Below are 17,128 nucleotides of genomic sequence, written 5' to 3' on the forward strand. Positions count from 1 at the left end.
TGTGTGTGTGTGTGTGTGTGTGTGTGTGTGTGTGTGTGGTTACAAACTGGCTTTGGTCTTAGAGACCTGGGTTCAAGTCTCTAAGACCATCTCTGACTTACACACATCCTAGTTGTGTGACCTTGGGCAAGCAGTTTCATCTCTCTCAGCCTCAGTTTCTTCATCTGCACAAAGGAGTAGTCATACTGACATGATGTAGATATTGCATAGGGTACTGATACTGCATTGGAGAGTGAAATGAGTTACTATAGGTAAAGAAAGCACGTAAAGACTGGCACGTTGTAAGTACTCAATGAATGTCAGATGTTGGTCTTTCATCATCATCATCATCATCATCAATGAGATAATGTGTGCCTGTATTTATCATAAAGTCTGGGATATAGTAGGGGTAAAAATAGTGTTAGCTATGGTTATCTGCCTATCTTGTGTCAGAAACCTTATGTTATTTGTTATTTTAACTTTTACATGACTTAATTAATTTACACACCCACCTCCTCTCTCTCTCTCTCTCTCTTTTTAGAAACAGGGTCTCACTATGTTGCCCAAGCTGGTCTCAACACCTGAGCTCAGGTGATCCTCCCACCTCAGCCTCTCAAGTAGCTGGGACCACAGCTGCATGCCACCATGTCTGGCTAATTTTTAAATTATTTGCAGAGACGGGGTCTTGCTTTGTTGCCCAGGCTGGTCTTGAACTCCTGGGCTCAAGTGATCCTCCCACCTTGGCTTCCAAAAGTGCTGGAATTACAGGCATGAGCCACTGTGCCCAGCCGTCTCTTTTGTTCAACAGATATTTATCAAGCACTTTCTTTGTACCAGACACTGGGGATAAAGTGAACAAAATATCCCATTGTGGGGGCAGGCACCATCACCTTCAATAATCTGTCTGAGGCCACAGAGCTGGTGAACATCAGGATGGACTCACATACGCCTCTTTTTGACTCTAGATGCTTTTATGTCTCCTTGGCCGTAAGGCGTCTTCAAGGTTGTGGCCCCTGTGCTGAGCTCTTGTGGCCACAAGCAGGTTGTCTTTCTGGTCCTCTCTTGCTGTGTGATACTTGCTAAGCTTGGGGCCCCTCTCGGATCTTCTATTCCACGATGACTTCACCAATGTTAGTTCCCTTATTTTCCTTTCCGTAATTTATTTTGAGAGTTGGGGAGGGCGTGGGGGGAGAGAATAAATGAGAGAGAGAGGAGAGCAATATGAGAAGTCCCTTAGGATGTCAGTTTCTGTTCAGTTGTGTTTTTAGGGTAAGAGGCAGATTTCTGATGGAGCTGGGAGGGATACATGGTGGGTTAGGGCGGCATTTGGGGTGTAAAGAAGGTTTAGCCTGAGGGCTCCTGACTCATCCCAAGTTGATGCACCCTCCTTCTTTCCTCCATCCAACAATGAGGGCAGATGGTTCTCACTGATGCTGTGGTTCGGAGCATTTGTTCCATGCCTAATGGTCACTGTCGTCACTGCTTGAATCCTTTGCTTATGACACTTTTCTCCCATTAACTCCGGGCAACTGGCACTCTTCAAGATTCCTTCTGGATGTCACCTTCTCAGGGACATTTCCATAATTCACGGAGATAAATCTAGTTCCCGTCTACCTCCCCAACTCCCTCTCCAAGCCACAGGACTTTGCTTACATTTTGCCATGTTGTCTGTTTATGGCTGTATGTCCCTTCGTGAACTTTGAGTCCCTACAGGCCTGGGAGCCTTCTTGCGTCATTGCTGCATTGCCGAGACACACAGCTGGTGCCCCGAAAGCTGTTCAAGTCAGTGGAAGCGGAGGCTATGGTGTGGGCTCCATCTTTGCTAGCTGTGTGACCTGAGGAAGCCACGTAACCTCTCTGTGCTCTCATGACCCAATCCATAAAGTGGTAATGATAATATCTGCCTTATCTGAGGATTCCTGATAATAGTAGTCTCCATTTGTGAGGCACCAACTACGTGCCAGATAACATGCAATGTGCTTGGCATACATTATCTCTAATTTGGGTAATTACCCTTCTGTAATTATCTCTACCCACATTAGCTCTAATTTATGTCATTATTATCTCTGCATAATAATGTTCACATTTATTATTGCTCACGGACCTAAACGATGCAGCTCAGGGTCCACCTAGCACATAGTAGGTTTTTAATAAATGGTAACTAATTAGAACCGCCATGCCCATGGTATCAACAGACTGCCCAGTAGACAAAGAGGGCTAGAGATCCCCTCTCGCCTGGCACATGTGGCTTACGTCCTCATTCATGACTCAGCAGACAGCTAAGTCATGCGCCTACTATGGGCCACCTACCCAGCTCGGTCTGCAGTGCAAACTCCCTCCTCCTCGTCGATGTGAAAAATAACAATTGCAAACACTTAGGAGGGCTGAGGGGCCTGGAGGACGGAATTATTTTTACTATCAAACCCAAATTGGTTTACTAAAACTGTCAGTGGAAAACCAAGCAAGATAAATTAAACCCAGCAGCTCTTGGGCCTCACGTAACCCTGGCTGTTGAGATGCTATTTTCACTCCCTCTGTGGGAGGGAGGAGGTGCCAAGTCCAGATGCCACTCTGCCAAGCGTGTGCCAAGCTTGTCGGCGTGAGCCTCGGGCTGGTGACCAGAGGACGCAGCTCCCTTCTGCAAAGCTTTAATCTCTTTAAGTGCTTAAACCCTTTTCCTGCTGCCCAATTTGGGGAAGCCCAGACTCCCTAATGTGGCCTTCAAGGCATGGCTGAGTCCCACTCACTGCCAGGCTGTCCTACTTCATGGATGCGTCCTTGAACTCCAGACACACAGGGTCTTGGAGACATGGCAAGTGGGGTGAAAGTCCAAGCTCCACCAGCTTCTAGCTGTGCGATCACAGGCACTCTCCCAACACCCCGAGCCTCAGTTTACTCATCTGGAAAATGGAGATAACAACAGAACCCAAGGCATGTGCTTGTCGTGAAGATGTCTAGGATGTAAATGCTTGGGATATCCTAAGTGCTCAGCAAATATTAAATATCATGGACCGTTAAGAAGGGAGCTGTGCTTTCCTGCCTCTGGACCTTAGCACATGTTGTTCCTTTTGGCTGGAACACTGTTCCCCTCCATCTCTGCCCATCTTCTCTCTGGCTTTCAGTTCTTAGCATAGATCGGGGTTTCTCTGCTTCAACACCATTGATATTTTGGGTCAGCTCATTCTTTGTGGTGGGTATTGTCCTGTGCAATGTCGGATGCATAGCAGCATCCCTGGCCTGTCACCAGTAGATGCTGGCGGTGCTGTCCACCCCACCCTCCAGTTGTCCCAACCAGAAGTGCCTCCAGACATTGGCAAGTGTCCCCTGGTGCAAGATAGCTCCTGGTTGAGAAAAACTGACTTAGACTTTACTGTTCTCAGAACAGCTTCTCCCTCACATTCTCAGCCAGGCTCACCTTCCCTCACTCTGGGCCCCCAGAGGGCTGTATTTCCTCTTGCTGGTGCTGTGTCAGCCTACGACATGGCTCCCCGAGGGCAGGGCTGCATCTGTTTTGTTCACTGCCAGGGCCCAGCCTCAATACCTGCTACATAGTGGATGCTCAATAAATATTTGTGGAATCGAATTAAACTTGCTCAGTGACAAAAATGACAGTCCTTACATGTCCATGATGATTAAAACTGGGACTGAATCGATTTTGATATCACTGCAAATCCTAAGGCCCCGGGATGACGCTGGCTGCTTGTCCTAACGCAAGTCATGACAGCTGCCTTGGGGAGGGCGATGCCCCCCTTATTGGCCCCATTCTGAGCCTGTCTGTGGTTCCATCATCACTTCCTACTTGGCTTAGTGTCCAGTGCTCAGAATATCCGGGAGAATGAAATAGGCTTCCCAAGCGCCATGGCACTTGGTCCCTGAACTCTGCCAGCATATCTCGGCATCGCTGGATTGGGGGACCTTGAAGTCCCCCTCCCGCTAGATATTCTGATTCTCAGGTCTGTGATGACACATCTTTTGACACCATAACCCTATAAAATGTTCTCTTGGGGAGTCCTCCTACTTCTGTTATTTAATACTTTACTTGATAATTTTTAGCCAAATTTATTTCTTATCAACCCAGGTTCCTTGTCATGTAACAAACCTGTATTTATTAAAAAAATGGAGGCCACGTCCCCAGAAAGTCTTTCCATATTTTTCTGACCCTCTTTCTTTCTTTCCCTCCATGTGCATCATAGCCAGCAGAACACAAATTTGGGTTCGAATTCTCCCTTTGAAGCCTCATGTCTGTATGATCGTACAAGCTATATTTATTTCATTGGCTTTTATTTATTAAGCACCTACAATGGGCCATGCACTGGTCTATATGTTAGGGTTACAGCAGTGAATAAGACAGAAAATAAGCTCCTGCTCTTCTCATGGAGGTGACGTTCCAGGTGGAGGTGGTGGGAGTTGAAATACTTCAAGATATACTACAATGTGTAGTGCGTTGGGTGGTGGCGAGGGCTCTGGAAGTGAAGCAAAGTCAGAGGATGGAGAGTTGGGGAGCAAGCTCTGCAGATATTTGAGGCAGAGCATCCCAATGGCAGAGGAGACAGCAGTGCAAAGGCCCTGAGGTATGCATGTGGAATGCCAAGAAGGAGAATATGGTCGAATATACCATACAGAAAGGAGAAGAGAGGAATAAAGTGATGCTGGAGATGTAACCAGAGCTAGATCCCGTAGGGCCTTTTGTAAGAACACTGGCTTTACCTCCGAATAAAACAGGGAGCTATTGCAGAACTTCGAGCAGAGCATGGGTGATATGACTTAGGTTGTAACAGGATCACTCAGAGTGTTGGTTAAAAAGAGCCCAGAGCGGGCAAAAGTGGGAACGAGGATACCTCAAAGGCCATTGCAATAATCCCGGGAAGACACGGGGGTGGCTTGGACCCTGCAGGTGGCAGTGGAGGTATCAGAACTGCTTGGACTCTGGGAAGACTTTGACTTTTGAGTAGAAGCAACAGGATTTCCTGAAGATTTGGTCACAGGGTATGGGAGAAAGAGAAAGGTCCGGTTCACAGTGAGTGTGCTGGGCTGGGGGCAGGCTCATACGGGCTTGTGAGAGCTAATGGTTACACGTCCAGGCATTTGGAGAGCCTGTTGTCATTACGTTGTTAGCTTGAAATGGGTCATAGTGGGAGTATTTACACCGCGGAAATTGACAGATGCTACCAATCGGGGTGTGGCCCACTGTGCCCCCAACTTGCTAAAAAAGCCAGCACTCCACTGAGCCAGAATAACACCAAGGGTTCTGTTTCTGTTGTTGTTTGTTTGAATTTTTCCCCAAGCGGCAGGTGGAATAGATCATACCTTACACATATGGGAAAGATGGGGTAAAATAGGTATAATAGATAAATAAATATCTCCCTATAAATAGATATAAGGAGGGAGAATCAGGAGTTTGACTTAGAATACGTTTAATTTGAGATGCCTCTTAGACATCCAAGTGAACTGGTGAGGAAGCAAGAGGATATAATTAAATGTAATAGTTGCACCTACTTCATGGGATTAATCCAAAGAGCAAATAATACAATTTATTTTTAACTTACACAAGGTAAAAATTAATGTTAGTAAAGACCTTGAAAATAGTAAGTGCTTCAAAACATGCATTTCTTCATTGCGGCAACGAGAAAGGAGCTAAATCCTTCAATCACCTTAATCGTTTGCAAGAGTGGCAAACTGATGGCCCTCAGTTTGGATGCAGCCAGTAGGCACTTTTTTTTTTTTTTTGAAGGAGGGGATGCTATTTTTAAAAATTGAATTTATGACCGGGGGCAGTGGCTCATGCCTGTAATCCCAGCACTTTGGGAGGCGCAGGCGGGCAGATCAACTGAGGTCAGGAGTTTGAGACCAGCCTGGCCAACATGGTGAAACCCCATCTCTATTAAAAATACAAAAATTAGCCAGGTGTGGTGACGCACACCTGTAATCCCAACGACTCAGGAGGCTGAGGCAGGAGAATCGCTTGAACCTAGGAGTTGGAGGTTGCAGTGAGCTGAGACGGCACCACTGCATTCCAGCCTGGGTGACAGTGAGACTCTGTCGCAAAAAATAAAATAAAATAAAATAAAATAAAAATTGAATTTAAATGATTTTAGATAGGGCATGTACTTCCTAATTCATCACAGATCCCTCCCCTCCATATAATCTCACACCAGCTCTAAATCCTGTATTTATGTTGCCTGGCCCTTCATGATTTTGAATTTGCATCTACCCTTGATTCAAGGCAGCCCATCATTTTGCAGAGGAGGAATCTAAGGCCCAGAGAGGCTAGGTGCTGGGTCCAGGGCTGCTGAGGGCATGGAGTATCAGGGCAGGGAGGCAGGAAACTGAGGGTCCTCTCTCCTAGTCAACGCTCAATCTACGACTGCGAAAATGTTCAGAAGACAGAAAGTCTGCCCCCGCTGCAAGGGCTCCCTTGCTGATGCTAACACCAGTGGCCTGGCTTTGGGGAAGCTTTAATTGCTTGAGATTCCCAGATCGGCTGCCCCATCGCATGCATGCTTAGTGGTAGAAGTAAAACCCAATCTGGTGTCAGGCTGAAGGTTAATTGAATATTTGATGCCTAGAGATGATGAAAGTAAAGATTCCCATTTTCTTGTTTCCTCCTCCAGACCTCTGGCACCAAAGGGAGATGTGGGCCCGACTTATTTAAGCAAAACCACCCATCTGGGAGGCTTCCTGTGAGGCGAGAAGAGGAGAGCCAAGCAGAAGAGGGGGGATTATAGATGACTTCATGGGGCCTAGAGCTGGGCGGGATCTTCTGCCAGAGAAGCCAAGAACTCAGGAGTTTGTCGTACCTTCTCTTGGCTGAAGACAGGTGGTTTTCCTGGTAACTTCTGGGGAAAGGAATTCATAAGCTGGAACCATAAATTTGTATTTATGGACAAGGACAAGGGGGCAACACAGAAGGCTTCCTAAGGGATGCAGCCTTAGAATAAAGTTTTCTATGTGAAGCTTCAGCTAAGAAGACCCCAGAGCTTCCCTTGGATCCATTCCCTCTGTAGCCCCTACCCACCTGCCATGCTTTGCTCCAGCCACGTTAAACTTTATGCCATTAAGTGGGTCACACTCTCTCATTTCCAGGCTTATAGATGCTTTGCAGATGCCCTTATCATGTAGGTAGGACATGCTGCTGCTGCTGCTTCTTCTCCTTCTCCTTCTCCTTCTTCCTCTTCCCCTTCCCCATCTCCTTCTCCTTCTCCTTCTCCTTCCTTCTCCTTCTCCTTCTCCTCCTCCTCCTCCACCTCCTTCTCTTCCTCCTTCTTCTTTTCTTTTTCTTTCTTTCTTTTTTTTTTTTTTTTCTGAGACAGAGTCTCGCTCTGTCACCCAGGCTGGAGTGCAGTGGCGTGATCTCGGCTTACCACAATCTCCACCTCCCAGGTTCAGGTGATTCTCTTGCCTCAGCCTCCTGAATAGCTGAGGTTACAGGTGCCCACCGCAACGCCTGGCTAAGTTTTGTATTTTTAGTAGAGGCGGGGTTTCACCATGTTGGCTGGGCTGGTCTTGAACTCCTGACCTCAAATGATCCACCCACCTCGGCCTCCCAAAGTGCTGGGATTACAAGCGTGAGCCACCATGCCTGGCCGGGACATTCTTCTTTTCCCCCCATCACCTGCCTACCTTCTCTTTCATGGTATTATAGAAGTCACTTCTTCCTGGGAGCCCTCCTGATTTCACTCAGGTGCCCTCACCTGCCTGTCACTGCTCCTTTCACACTGCATTTACTTTCTTCCCTGCCTCACCTGCTAGGCATGCAGGGTGAGGACTGCCCTGCTTTTCTCACAACTGTATCTTCAATGCTAAGCCTGCTACTGGCACACAGTAGGTACACAGTAATTTTTTCCCTAGAGTTAAGAGAGACAACCCATTCCATTCTTTTTAATATGAATTTTACCACTGAAGAAACAACCATTAGAACCTTTCCAGCACATAAAATTATGCTTGCCTTATAGTAGACACTCAAACAATTTGTTTGGAATGAATGAATAAGCATCTTATTCCAGACTCTAGAAGTCAGAGAGAAACGAATGGGGGGAAGAGGATGAGGTCTATTTAATTCAATTTTAATTTTAACTTTTTTGTTAGAGACAGAGTCTTACTCTGTTGCCCAGGCTGAAGTGCAGTGGTGTGATCATGGCTCACTGCAGCATGGAACTCCAGGGCTCAAGTAATCCTCTCACCTGAGCCTCCCAGGTAGCTGGGACTACAGGTGCCACCAAGCCTGGCTAGCTTTTTTAATTGTTTGTAAAGATGGGGGTCTCACTATGTTGCCTAGGCTGGTCTTGAACTCCTGGCCCTAAGTGATTCTCCTACCTCAGCCTCTCAAAATGTTGAGATTACAGGTGTGAGCCACTGTGCCCAGACGAGGATGAGCTTTATTGAGGAGTGAGGCAATGGGCAAGGAACGCGAAAAATCTGCCTCCAGCAGCCACAAAGCATTGATATTCCAAGACCCCCTTACAGGAGAGAAAAACTGAGGCCCAGAGAGAGGCGAGAACAGGTGAGCCCAGCCCAAAGTCATATGTGAAGGAGGTGGAATTCTTTCTTAGATTGGCCTGACCCCAAGTCCACAAGGGGTGGCTATTCAAGCTGTGTAAGTCTCTGACTTCGCTGGAGAAGGAGGTTCTGGGACAACCTCTGGGGACACTTTTTTTTTTTGAGACAGGGTCTTACTTTGTCACCCAGGCTGGAGTGCAGTGGCATGATCACGGCTCACTGCAGCCTCAATTTCCCAGGCTCGAGATCCTCCCATCTCAGCCTCTCAAGTAGCTGGTACCACAGGCGTGTGCCACCACACCCAGCTAATTTTTGTTTTTTTGAAGAGATAGGATGCCCCTATGTTGTTGGGATTGGTGTCAAACTCCTGGTCTCAAGCAGTCCTCCTGCCTCAGCCTCCCAAAGTGTTCGGGTTACAGTCATGAGCCACGGCACCTAGCCTAAGGACACTCTTGCTGCATCTAAGGAACAACCTCAAAAGCCAGTCACTAATAATTTGAAAATAATGTCTCTTTCTCTTGCAAGGTTCCTCTGCAGAGCCAGACAACCCTGAGTGCTGCTTCCCCAGCCTGCTGGGTTTCAGCACTCTCTCCTCCCCCAACCACCCTCCCGTCTGCCACCTGGGTCTGCCGGGACCTCTGTATTCTGCTTGCTCCAGACACCACCATCTGTCTTTGTCCACTTCTCACCCCCATCTCACATGGGGCAGTGGAAAGAGCATGACTGAGAAGCCACAGAAGCCTGAATTTCAGCTACTCGCTGGCTTTCTGGGTGGCCTCCCTGCATTTCTGCTGCCTTCTCAGACAGTGGGGTTAATGACCTCCCAGGCAGGGTTCTTTGTGAGAATGACCTAAGACAGAAATGTTTAGAGCAGTCACTTTTGCATCTGGCCCAGAGTAACTGCTTCCCTGCAAATGTCACCCTCATGGGGAGCTAGCGGGGAACATTCTGGATGGAGAATCTAATGGTTACCCCCTGTGAATATGAGAAACCCAGCCGCACAGCCAAGTAAGTCTGTTCATTAAAAACATTTTTTTTTTCATTCAGCAATCATTTCCTGAACATCTACTGTGTATCAGGCTCTGTGTTAGACTGTGGAGACAGAGGGTGGTCAGACCCAGCCCCAGTGGAGAGGACCTTCTGGTTTAGTTGAGGGAGACAAACAGGAAAATAAACAACTGTAGTCCTGTAAACAAGTGTTATAGTGCCCCCCTCTCCCTGGCCACACTGGCCATTCGGTCCTTTGAAAATGAGATGCTTGCCACAGGGCCTTTGCACATTCTGTTCATTTAGGATGCATCACTCCAACTCATCTTTTAGTTCTGAGCTTTAGTATCAGAACCTTGGGGAAGACTTTTCTGATCTTCCTCTTTATATCAAATTCCAGTTATAGAATCTCATAGCACCATTCACCTCTCTTTACATCTCTTATTGAAGTTAGAGTGTGCAATTATTTGTGTATGCCCTCATTTCATATTTGTTTCCTTAGACTGAATTTCCCAAAGATAGGGACTCTCTCTTTCTCTCTCTCTCTCTCTCTCTCTCTCTCTCTCTCTCTGTGTGTGTGTGTGTGTGCGCGCGCGCGCACGCTGCTGTTGTCAATCTCACTATGGGAATGCCTGTTCTCTGCACAGTCCCTGGCACATAGTAGATGCTTAGTTACTACTGGTTGAAAGAATAAAGCAGGAGCAATTTCTTTCCCAATCTCCCAAATTTTGCCAAATTAGAGGACAGCCCATTATAAACACTCACAACTGGATATCTAAGAAGATCCGTTTCTCTTCTCCCACGTGGATCTTCCAGATACAATCTTCACCTTCCATGTAGGGCTCCGGCCAGTTTGGAGACAGTACCACCCCAGCCACAGCAGAGAGCTCACCACCGCACATGGCTGTAAAAGACAGACAGGCAGGAAGGCGGACTTTATTTGTAAAGAAGTCAGTGTGGCATAGCGGCTAACCCTGTGGGCTATGAAGTCAGACAGCCGTGAATCTCTGTGTACTGTGGACAGGTGCCTTTACCTCAGGCAGCCAGCACGTGTGTGTGTGTGTGTGTGTGTGTAATGATTAAATGAGAGCTGGCCAGCTGCCTGCCCTGCAGCTGACAGTTGGTAAAAGTTGGGCTAAGGAGTGCTATTGCTCTTTCAAGACCAAGGATGGAGCTCAGTGGTCAGAATGACTCCTCAACAGCCTCTGCTCTTTTGCAGGGTGAGTAGTGGCTAAGAGACCGCTCACTCAAGTTAGGTGGTCCCAGGGTTCCAATCTTGTCTCTGCTGCTAACAATCTGTAAGAGGAGGTATGTAATTTCCCAGAGCCTCAGCTCCCTTTCTCTATAAAATGGGGGCAATACCACTGCCAGCCTCATTGGGTGATTTTGAGGCTTAAGCTCATGAATGTCAAACATGCTGCACAGCGCCTGGCACGTGGTAGCTGCTCGATAATTTAGATAATGTTGCTATGACAGGTCCCGGCCCTGAACTGGAAGCAGAGATGTGGCTGCGGCAGGTGCCCTTTAAATTCCACTCTGTGTTTACCGCTTTGGAAAGTTCTCAACATGGCAGAGGCCAAAGCACCAATAAATTCCGCTCTGTTAAACCGGCACATCTAATATAGGGATCAATTCCTCACCATGGCAAGGCTGTGATTTCACGCCAACTGCCATTGAGGCGGTGGCTGCCAAGAGTGAGGGCACCCTTCATTACTCCACATGCTACCAGGAGACTCAGGCTCAGGGTGGCTCAGCGGCCTTGAATATGGGGAAATGGGCTGGGCGCGATGCTCATGCCTGTAATCCCAGCACTTTGGGAGGCCAAGGCAGGTGGATCACCTGAGGTCAGGAGTTCAAGACCAGCCTGGCTAATACGGTGAAACCCTGTCTCTACTAAAAATACAGAATTAGCCGGGCGTTGTGGCCCATGCCTGTAACCCCAGCTACTCAGGAGGCTGAGACAGGAGAATTGCTTGAACCCGGGAGGCAGAGGCTGCAGTGAGCCAAACGAGTCTCCATCTCAACAATGCCAAAAAGAATATGGGGAAACTGGCAGGACAGTCCACTGGAGCCTGTGTAGATGAGGGTTCTCTGCAGCCAACACTGTCCAGTGGGGCTCAGAGCACAGTACTCTGAGAGCAGAGAGACCTGAGTTCCATTCCTGTCCCTGCCAATTCCCCTCAGTGTGTTCTTAAACAGGTCACTTCATAGCATTAGTTTTCTCACCTGCAAATAGGGCTGATAGAATCTACTTTATAAGGCTATGGTGAGGTTGAAATCAGATAATGCACATACACCCTTAGCAAAGCACTGGTAGCATAATTATTACACACCAATTAAGAACTATTATTATTCTTATTAGTGAGATTCAGGGCTGCCCTGGGTTGTTGCATGGGTTGTGCACTGCACAAGCATGCATAGCAGAGGGAGTATTTACGAGCTGAAATCCATGCAGTATTCAGCTCACCAAGCTGTGCACTATGGGACCTATGCCCGGAAGAAGGCGCACCTTTTAAAATTTACCCATTTTGTAATTTTCTCAAGACCTGCACCAACCCTGAACCAAAGGACAGTGAACCTTGGAAAGGGTTCTAATCCTAAAATTGGTATGAAAACTGGGGACAGGCCTCTAAGCTGGGGCCTTGGTCTTCTCATCCGAAGGGTGGAGGTCCCTGGGGTGCCATGGGAAGAGTGTCGTGGGTCCGCTCACCTCTGCAGAGGGGCTCCGTGTCATTCCAGTATGGGTCCCGCACATTGATGCATTCGATGATGGCCGGGCCCTGCTCCAGGGAGTGGCCGGGGTCGCAGGTGAACTCCACTATAGTCCCAATGTTATAGGTCGGGTCGGATGTAGTGAAGTTCCCATTCTGGATGTAGGGCTCGTAGCAGTGGCCTTTCTCAAACGCTGAGGAAGGGAAACAAAGAGAGGCAGGAGTTCAGATGAGTGAGGGACTACCCCATGGTGCTGTATTTCAGAAGATGGGTCTCCTGTGCTGTTTAGAAAAGCCCTAAAGAAAACAAGTACCAAATCACATGTCCTGGTTCCAGACGATGTGCTGAGAACCCTGGGGCCACCCAGTTGACTCCTTGGGGCCTCATTTAAACAAATCTAAAATAGGAATAAGAATCTCTGTCTTCTCCACCCTGTGGAGTTGTTGTGTTTTAATACCTTTCCACGTCCGATTCCACAGAAGGATCTTCAGAGCCCTGATTTTTTTTTGCCACTGGAAACTGTAGGGTTGTCTATGATAAAAACCAACTTTTCTTGGCAAAGCCAGAACAGAAGGTCCTCCAACATACATGAAATGCCCAGCGAATCCCTTCTTCAAGAGTCAGGGTCTCAGCAGGAGGGGCTCTTGCTAAATTCTTCTTGGAAGAAGAAGTGGCTGAATTATAAGAGGTCTACTAGGTGGAGTGGAGCAGAGCTTAAGGGCTCCCCAGTACAGGATGGACAGAGATCTTAACTCCATCCTTGTTCACTGGTGGTCTTGGGCAGGTCACCCAAGTTTCTTAAACCTCAGTTTCCTCACCGAAAATCAGATAGAATAACAGTTCTAATGTTTCAGTGTGATGAGGATCAAACATGATGCAGAAGCTGAAATCCAAGGAGACAATGCACAGAAGGCACTGAGCACGTAGTAAGTGCACAGCTAATGGTAGGCATTATTATGAACGAAACCAAGAGCCTATCTTTGGAAACCAAAGGATCCACATGGCCACGGGATTTCCCACATCCTTCGCAGCCCAGATTTCTATCTCCCCAGGCTTTCCCTGCTCCCAGGCTACTCCCAGCCCCACAAGAGAAGGGGAAGCCCCCAGGGACCCTCACCCTCAAATCGGATGTTGAAGGTGGAGGCTGCTCGGGCCTGGTCGGACGTGAACTCGATACGGATGGTGTCGCCCTCGCTCAGCAGGCCCTCAAAAGGGACGCTCTCAGTTTGAAGGGAGTCGTAGAGAAGAGCTGACTTGTTGGTCTGCCCGCTGTGAACCGTCATCCTGGTAGTGGGAGCAGAGAGACAGAGGGACACTGACAGATTTTCCTGGGTCACTGACATGGCAGAGGAAGGGGTGTGCTATGACTGCCACCTCTGGAGCCTCATTACCTGATCCCAAACCTAACTCTGCCTCTTTTTTTTTTTTTTTCTTTCTTTTTGATGGAGTTTCACTCATGTTGCCCAGCCTGGAGTTCAATGGTGCGATCTTGGCTCACTGCAACCTCTGCCTCCCACGTTCAAGCGATTCTCCTGTCTCAGCCTCCCGAGTAGCTGGGATTACAGATGTGCCCCACCATACCCAGCAAATTTTTGTATTTTTAGTAGAGACAGGGTTTCACCATGTTGGCCAGGCTGGTCTCGAACTTCTGACCTCAGGTGATCCACCTGCTTTAGCCTCCCAAAGTGCTTACAGGCGTGAGCCACCTTGCCCAGTCCTGACTTTGCCTCTTATGTGCTCAGACAAGTGTCATCTTATCAAACCCGTTTCCTCTTCTGTACAATGGGACTAAATGCATGTCCTGGCTTCCTTATGATTTATTCTGAGGTTGTAGGGAGAGTAATGTATATGATGTAATAAACCAAACGATGAACTAATGAATTAATTTGACTATTATTATTAATTGAGAAGTTGGAATTAATGGACTAATCTCATTGCCGAAAGGGTGGCTTATTTGGTCAGGCAGACCTGGGTGTGAGTCCTGACTCCGTCACTTCTGACCTGTGTCACTTTGCACAAGAACACTTCACCTCTCTGAGTCTCTGTTTTCTCATCTGTAAAATGGGTACAATTGCACCTATATCAGAGTGTGGGGCGCGGTGGCTCATGTCTATAATCCCAGCACTTTGGGAGGCCAAGGTGGGTGGATCATGTGAGGTCAGGAGTTAGATACCAGCCTGGCCAACATCATGACACTCCGTCTCTACTAAAAATACAAAAATTAGTCAGGTATGGTGGCGTGTGCCCGTAGTCCCTGCTACTCTGGAGGCTGAGGCAGGAGAATCACTTGAACCAGGAAGCCAGAGATCGCAGTGAGCTGAGATTGAGCCACTGTACTCCAGCTTGGGTGACAGAGCAAGATTCAGTCTAAAAAATAAAAAATAAAAAAAAAAAATTAACAGGGCACAGTAGGTAAGTTTTCTTTATTAAGCATTTGACCCCCGCCAGGCTCTGTCTCTGATCCCCATTTTCTAAGAGCACTGTGTGGGAAGTCAGGAGTCATAATTCTCGTTTCCTAATTCCCCATCTGGATTAACATTAAGTCTTAAAACATCTTTCAGCCTCAGTGTCCTCAACTGTGAAAGGAGGGACCTGACCATAGTGTCGTTCTGACCTATCTTACAGGTGGGCTTTGAGAATATTTCAAAATAAAAAGTGCCCTGAAAAATAAAATGTGTTAAACAAAATGTTGGGTATTTATTTTTATTGTTATTAAAGCTATTTGAACTTGACTCCTTGCCAGCCTTGGTTTTTTAAAGAAATTATGCAAAAGTGGTGAAGAAAACAGTATACAAATTAGATAAGTTTCTTTTATGGAGTCATAAACACACATTTTTAAGCCTTTGAGGTTTTTACTGACTCATAAAAATAGTTTATTTTATGTTGCCCAGATGAATTTCTAATGTCACTAAGATGTATAAATGTTGGAGCCACAGTTGGTTTCTTTCGCTATATGTCCAGTATGGCTGAGGCAAGGATGGGGGCTGTGGTGAAGTCCAGGGGGCATCCCAGGAGTGGGAAGGGGCATTGACATAGTCTTCTGATTCCTGATGACTCTGTGGTATCTTAGGGACTGTGTGTTGGGACACCTCTTTCAAAGAACAGGAGCCTTTGGCAAAGAGGGTTTCTCTGGAGGAAAGCTTCAAGATCTCAACATCTCTATAGACTATTAATCTTTTAAAACCAGCAATTTTCTAATCATATTTTCTAGAATGTCTGCAATAGTAATGTATTTTCTCTCAAATTCTTATGTAGTCTATGGTCAAATGGATTTGCAAAATACTGAATTAAATAAAAATTAAATTTTTTTTTTTCCTGCAGGACTTAACAGTACCTTTGTTAGCTAGTACATATTAAGACCTTTCAAGGCAAGGATAGGGTGGGCACAGTGTCTTCCAAACATGTTTGACTATAGAAGTCATTTTTTATGGGGCATGTTGTGAGACGAGTTTAGAAAGAGTTCATTTGGAGGGAAATCATCTTACAATCTTTATTCATGTCCCTCCTCTACTAAAAAGCCTTCCATGGCTCTCTATTGCCTGTAAAAGTAGCCTGGCATTCAAAGTCCTTCAGGATATAACCCCAGTCTACATTCCCAGCTCTCTTTCCTCCTGTTCCCGTGAGAACTTCTGCTGCAGCTCCCCAACACATTTACTAATTCTTTCCTCTACATCTTCGTGCTCATCCCCCAATTCTCCATGCCTGGAATACCCTCCTTTTGTATTCTTTGGACCCATTATCCAATCTCCTTCCATTTTGACTTTAGGTCAAAGTCTTATTTCTTTTGTAGAGTCCTATCTAGCTCTGAGTTCTTGCAACTGACATATTGTGGTATTTTAGCCATTTCCCCTCAATAAAGTGCATGGGACAGACATAATTGATTTCTCTTTTCTTCTTGGCCCAGAGAGTAGTGTCTTCATCGTTTTTTTGTGTGTGTTGACTTTAAAGCTTGATGAACTCTACAAACTTCTTTTCCTACTGATACACTTGAAAGCTGGTTTTTTTCCCTGGTAAGTGTCAACTCATACAGATCTTTGCAGGACCCCAGAGAAACTGCTAGTGACCAGTACCAGTGGGGGGCCCACTTGTCAGGATTTAAACAACTTGCAGAAAATACTCATTTTGATGCATTCTTTTGTCTCTGCTAATTCTTGTTGTCTAGTATAAACTTAAGCTTGGCTCATCTCAAGCACCCCTCAGAAGAGGCAGATCTGAGGTCTAAGATTTGGAAATGGTCCTTCACCAAGGGTTCCCGTGCCTGGATTTTCAGAGTCTCCAGAAGAAAGGATAGGGAATCTGAGTTTTAAAGAGTTCCCCAGCTTATTATTCTGGTGCTGATGAAAAGCCATGTTTGGGAGCCCCTGCTTGATACCTTACACTTTAAAGAAGCAATTTATCGATATACAGTTGTTCTGGATAAAGCTGAACTGCCTAGACGGAAGTGGACTCAAGAAGCATGGGAAAATTATTCAGTTGTCTTTTTGTTTTTTTTAAAAAAGTCTTTCCAACCTAAAGACCTGATAGTCTAGGTTTGACCCATCAAAGAAGCCAAAACACTAGAATTCTTAGATCAAAAATTCTAAGGTGGGGGCATTCTGGAAGTGCAATAAACACTGCCAGTGCCCTACCCTCTCCTACCCCTCAGCAGTCAACTGCTCCCACATTTTCTGCTGGCCTCCGACCACAAATCTCTGAGAATCAGTCAACTCAACCAGCTCAAAGGGTGGCAGCTGATGTTGGGGATAGTTAGTGCTCCTCATCGCATCTCTCATCCAGTGATGAATGGGAGCTGGTGCATAAATACCCCAGCTCCCTCACTCTTCCAACAGGTCCACTCTGAGGTATGCTCAACACAGTTGCCCAGAGGTCTCCAGTGGACAGAATCCCAATTTTCCCAGCAGTCACCTGATTATTAGTGCAACTAGTATTCACAATCTCACTTTCCCATGCACCT

General features: G+C 46.7%; 1 protein-coding gene across 3 annotated transcripts in view; it reads right to left on the reverse strand.

Moving 5' to 3' along the window:
• Positions 1-17,128, reverse strand: part of SEZ6L (seizure related 6 homolog like) — a 216,198-nt gene that overhangs the window by 60,628 nt on the left and 138,442 nt on the right. For all 3 annotated transcript variants that reach the window (XM_028827921.2, XM_028827920.2, XM_028827919.2), the window contains exons 7-9: positions 13,292-13,458; positions 12,173-12,367; positions 10,228-10,366 (exon numbers count right to left, since the gene is read on the reverse strand). In XM_028827921.2, coding sequence (XP_028683754.2) covers positions 10,228-10,366; positions 12,173-12,367; positions 13,292-13,458 — 501 coding nt within the window. The remainder of the gene's footprint in view (positions 1-10,227; positions 10,367-12,172; positions 12,368-13,291; positions 13,459-17,128) is intronic.

The sequence above is a fragment of the Macaca mulatta genome, chromosome 10 (genome assembly GCF_049350105.2).
Source record: "Macaca mulatta isolate MMU2019108-1 chromosome 10, T2T-MMU8v2.0, whole genome shotgun sequence".
Taxonomy (NCBI): Eukaryota; Metazoa; Chordata; class Mammalia; order Primates; family Cercopithecidae; genus Macaca; species Macaca mulatta.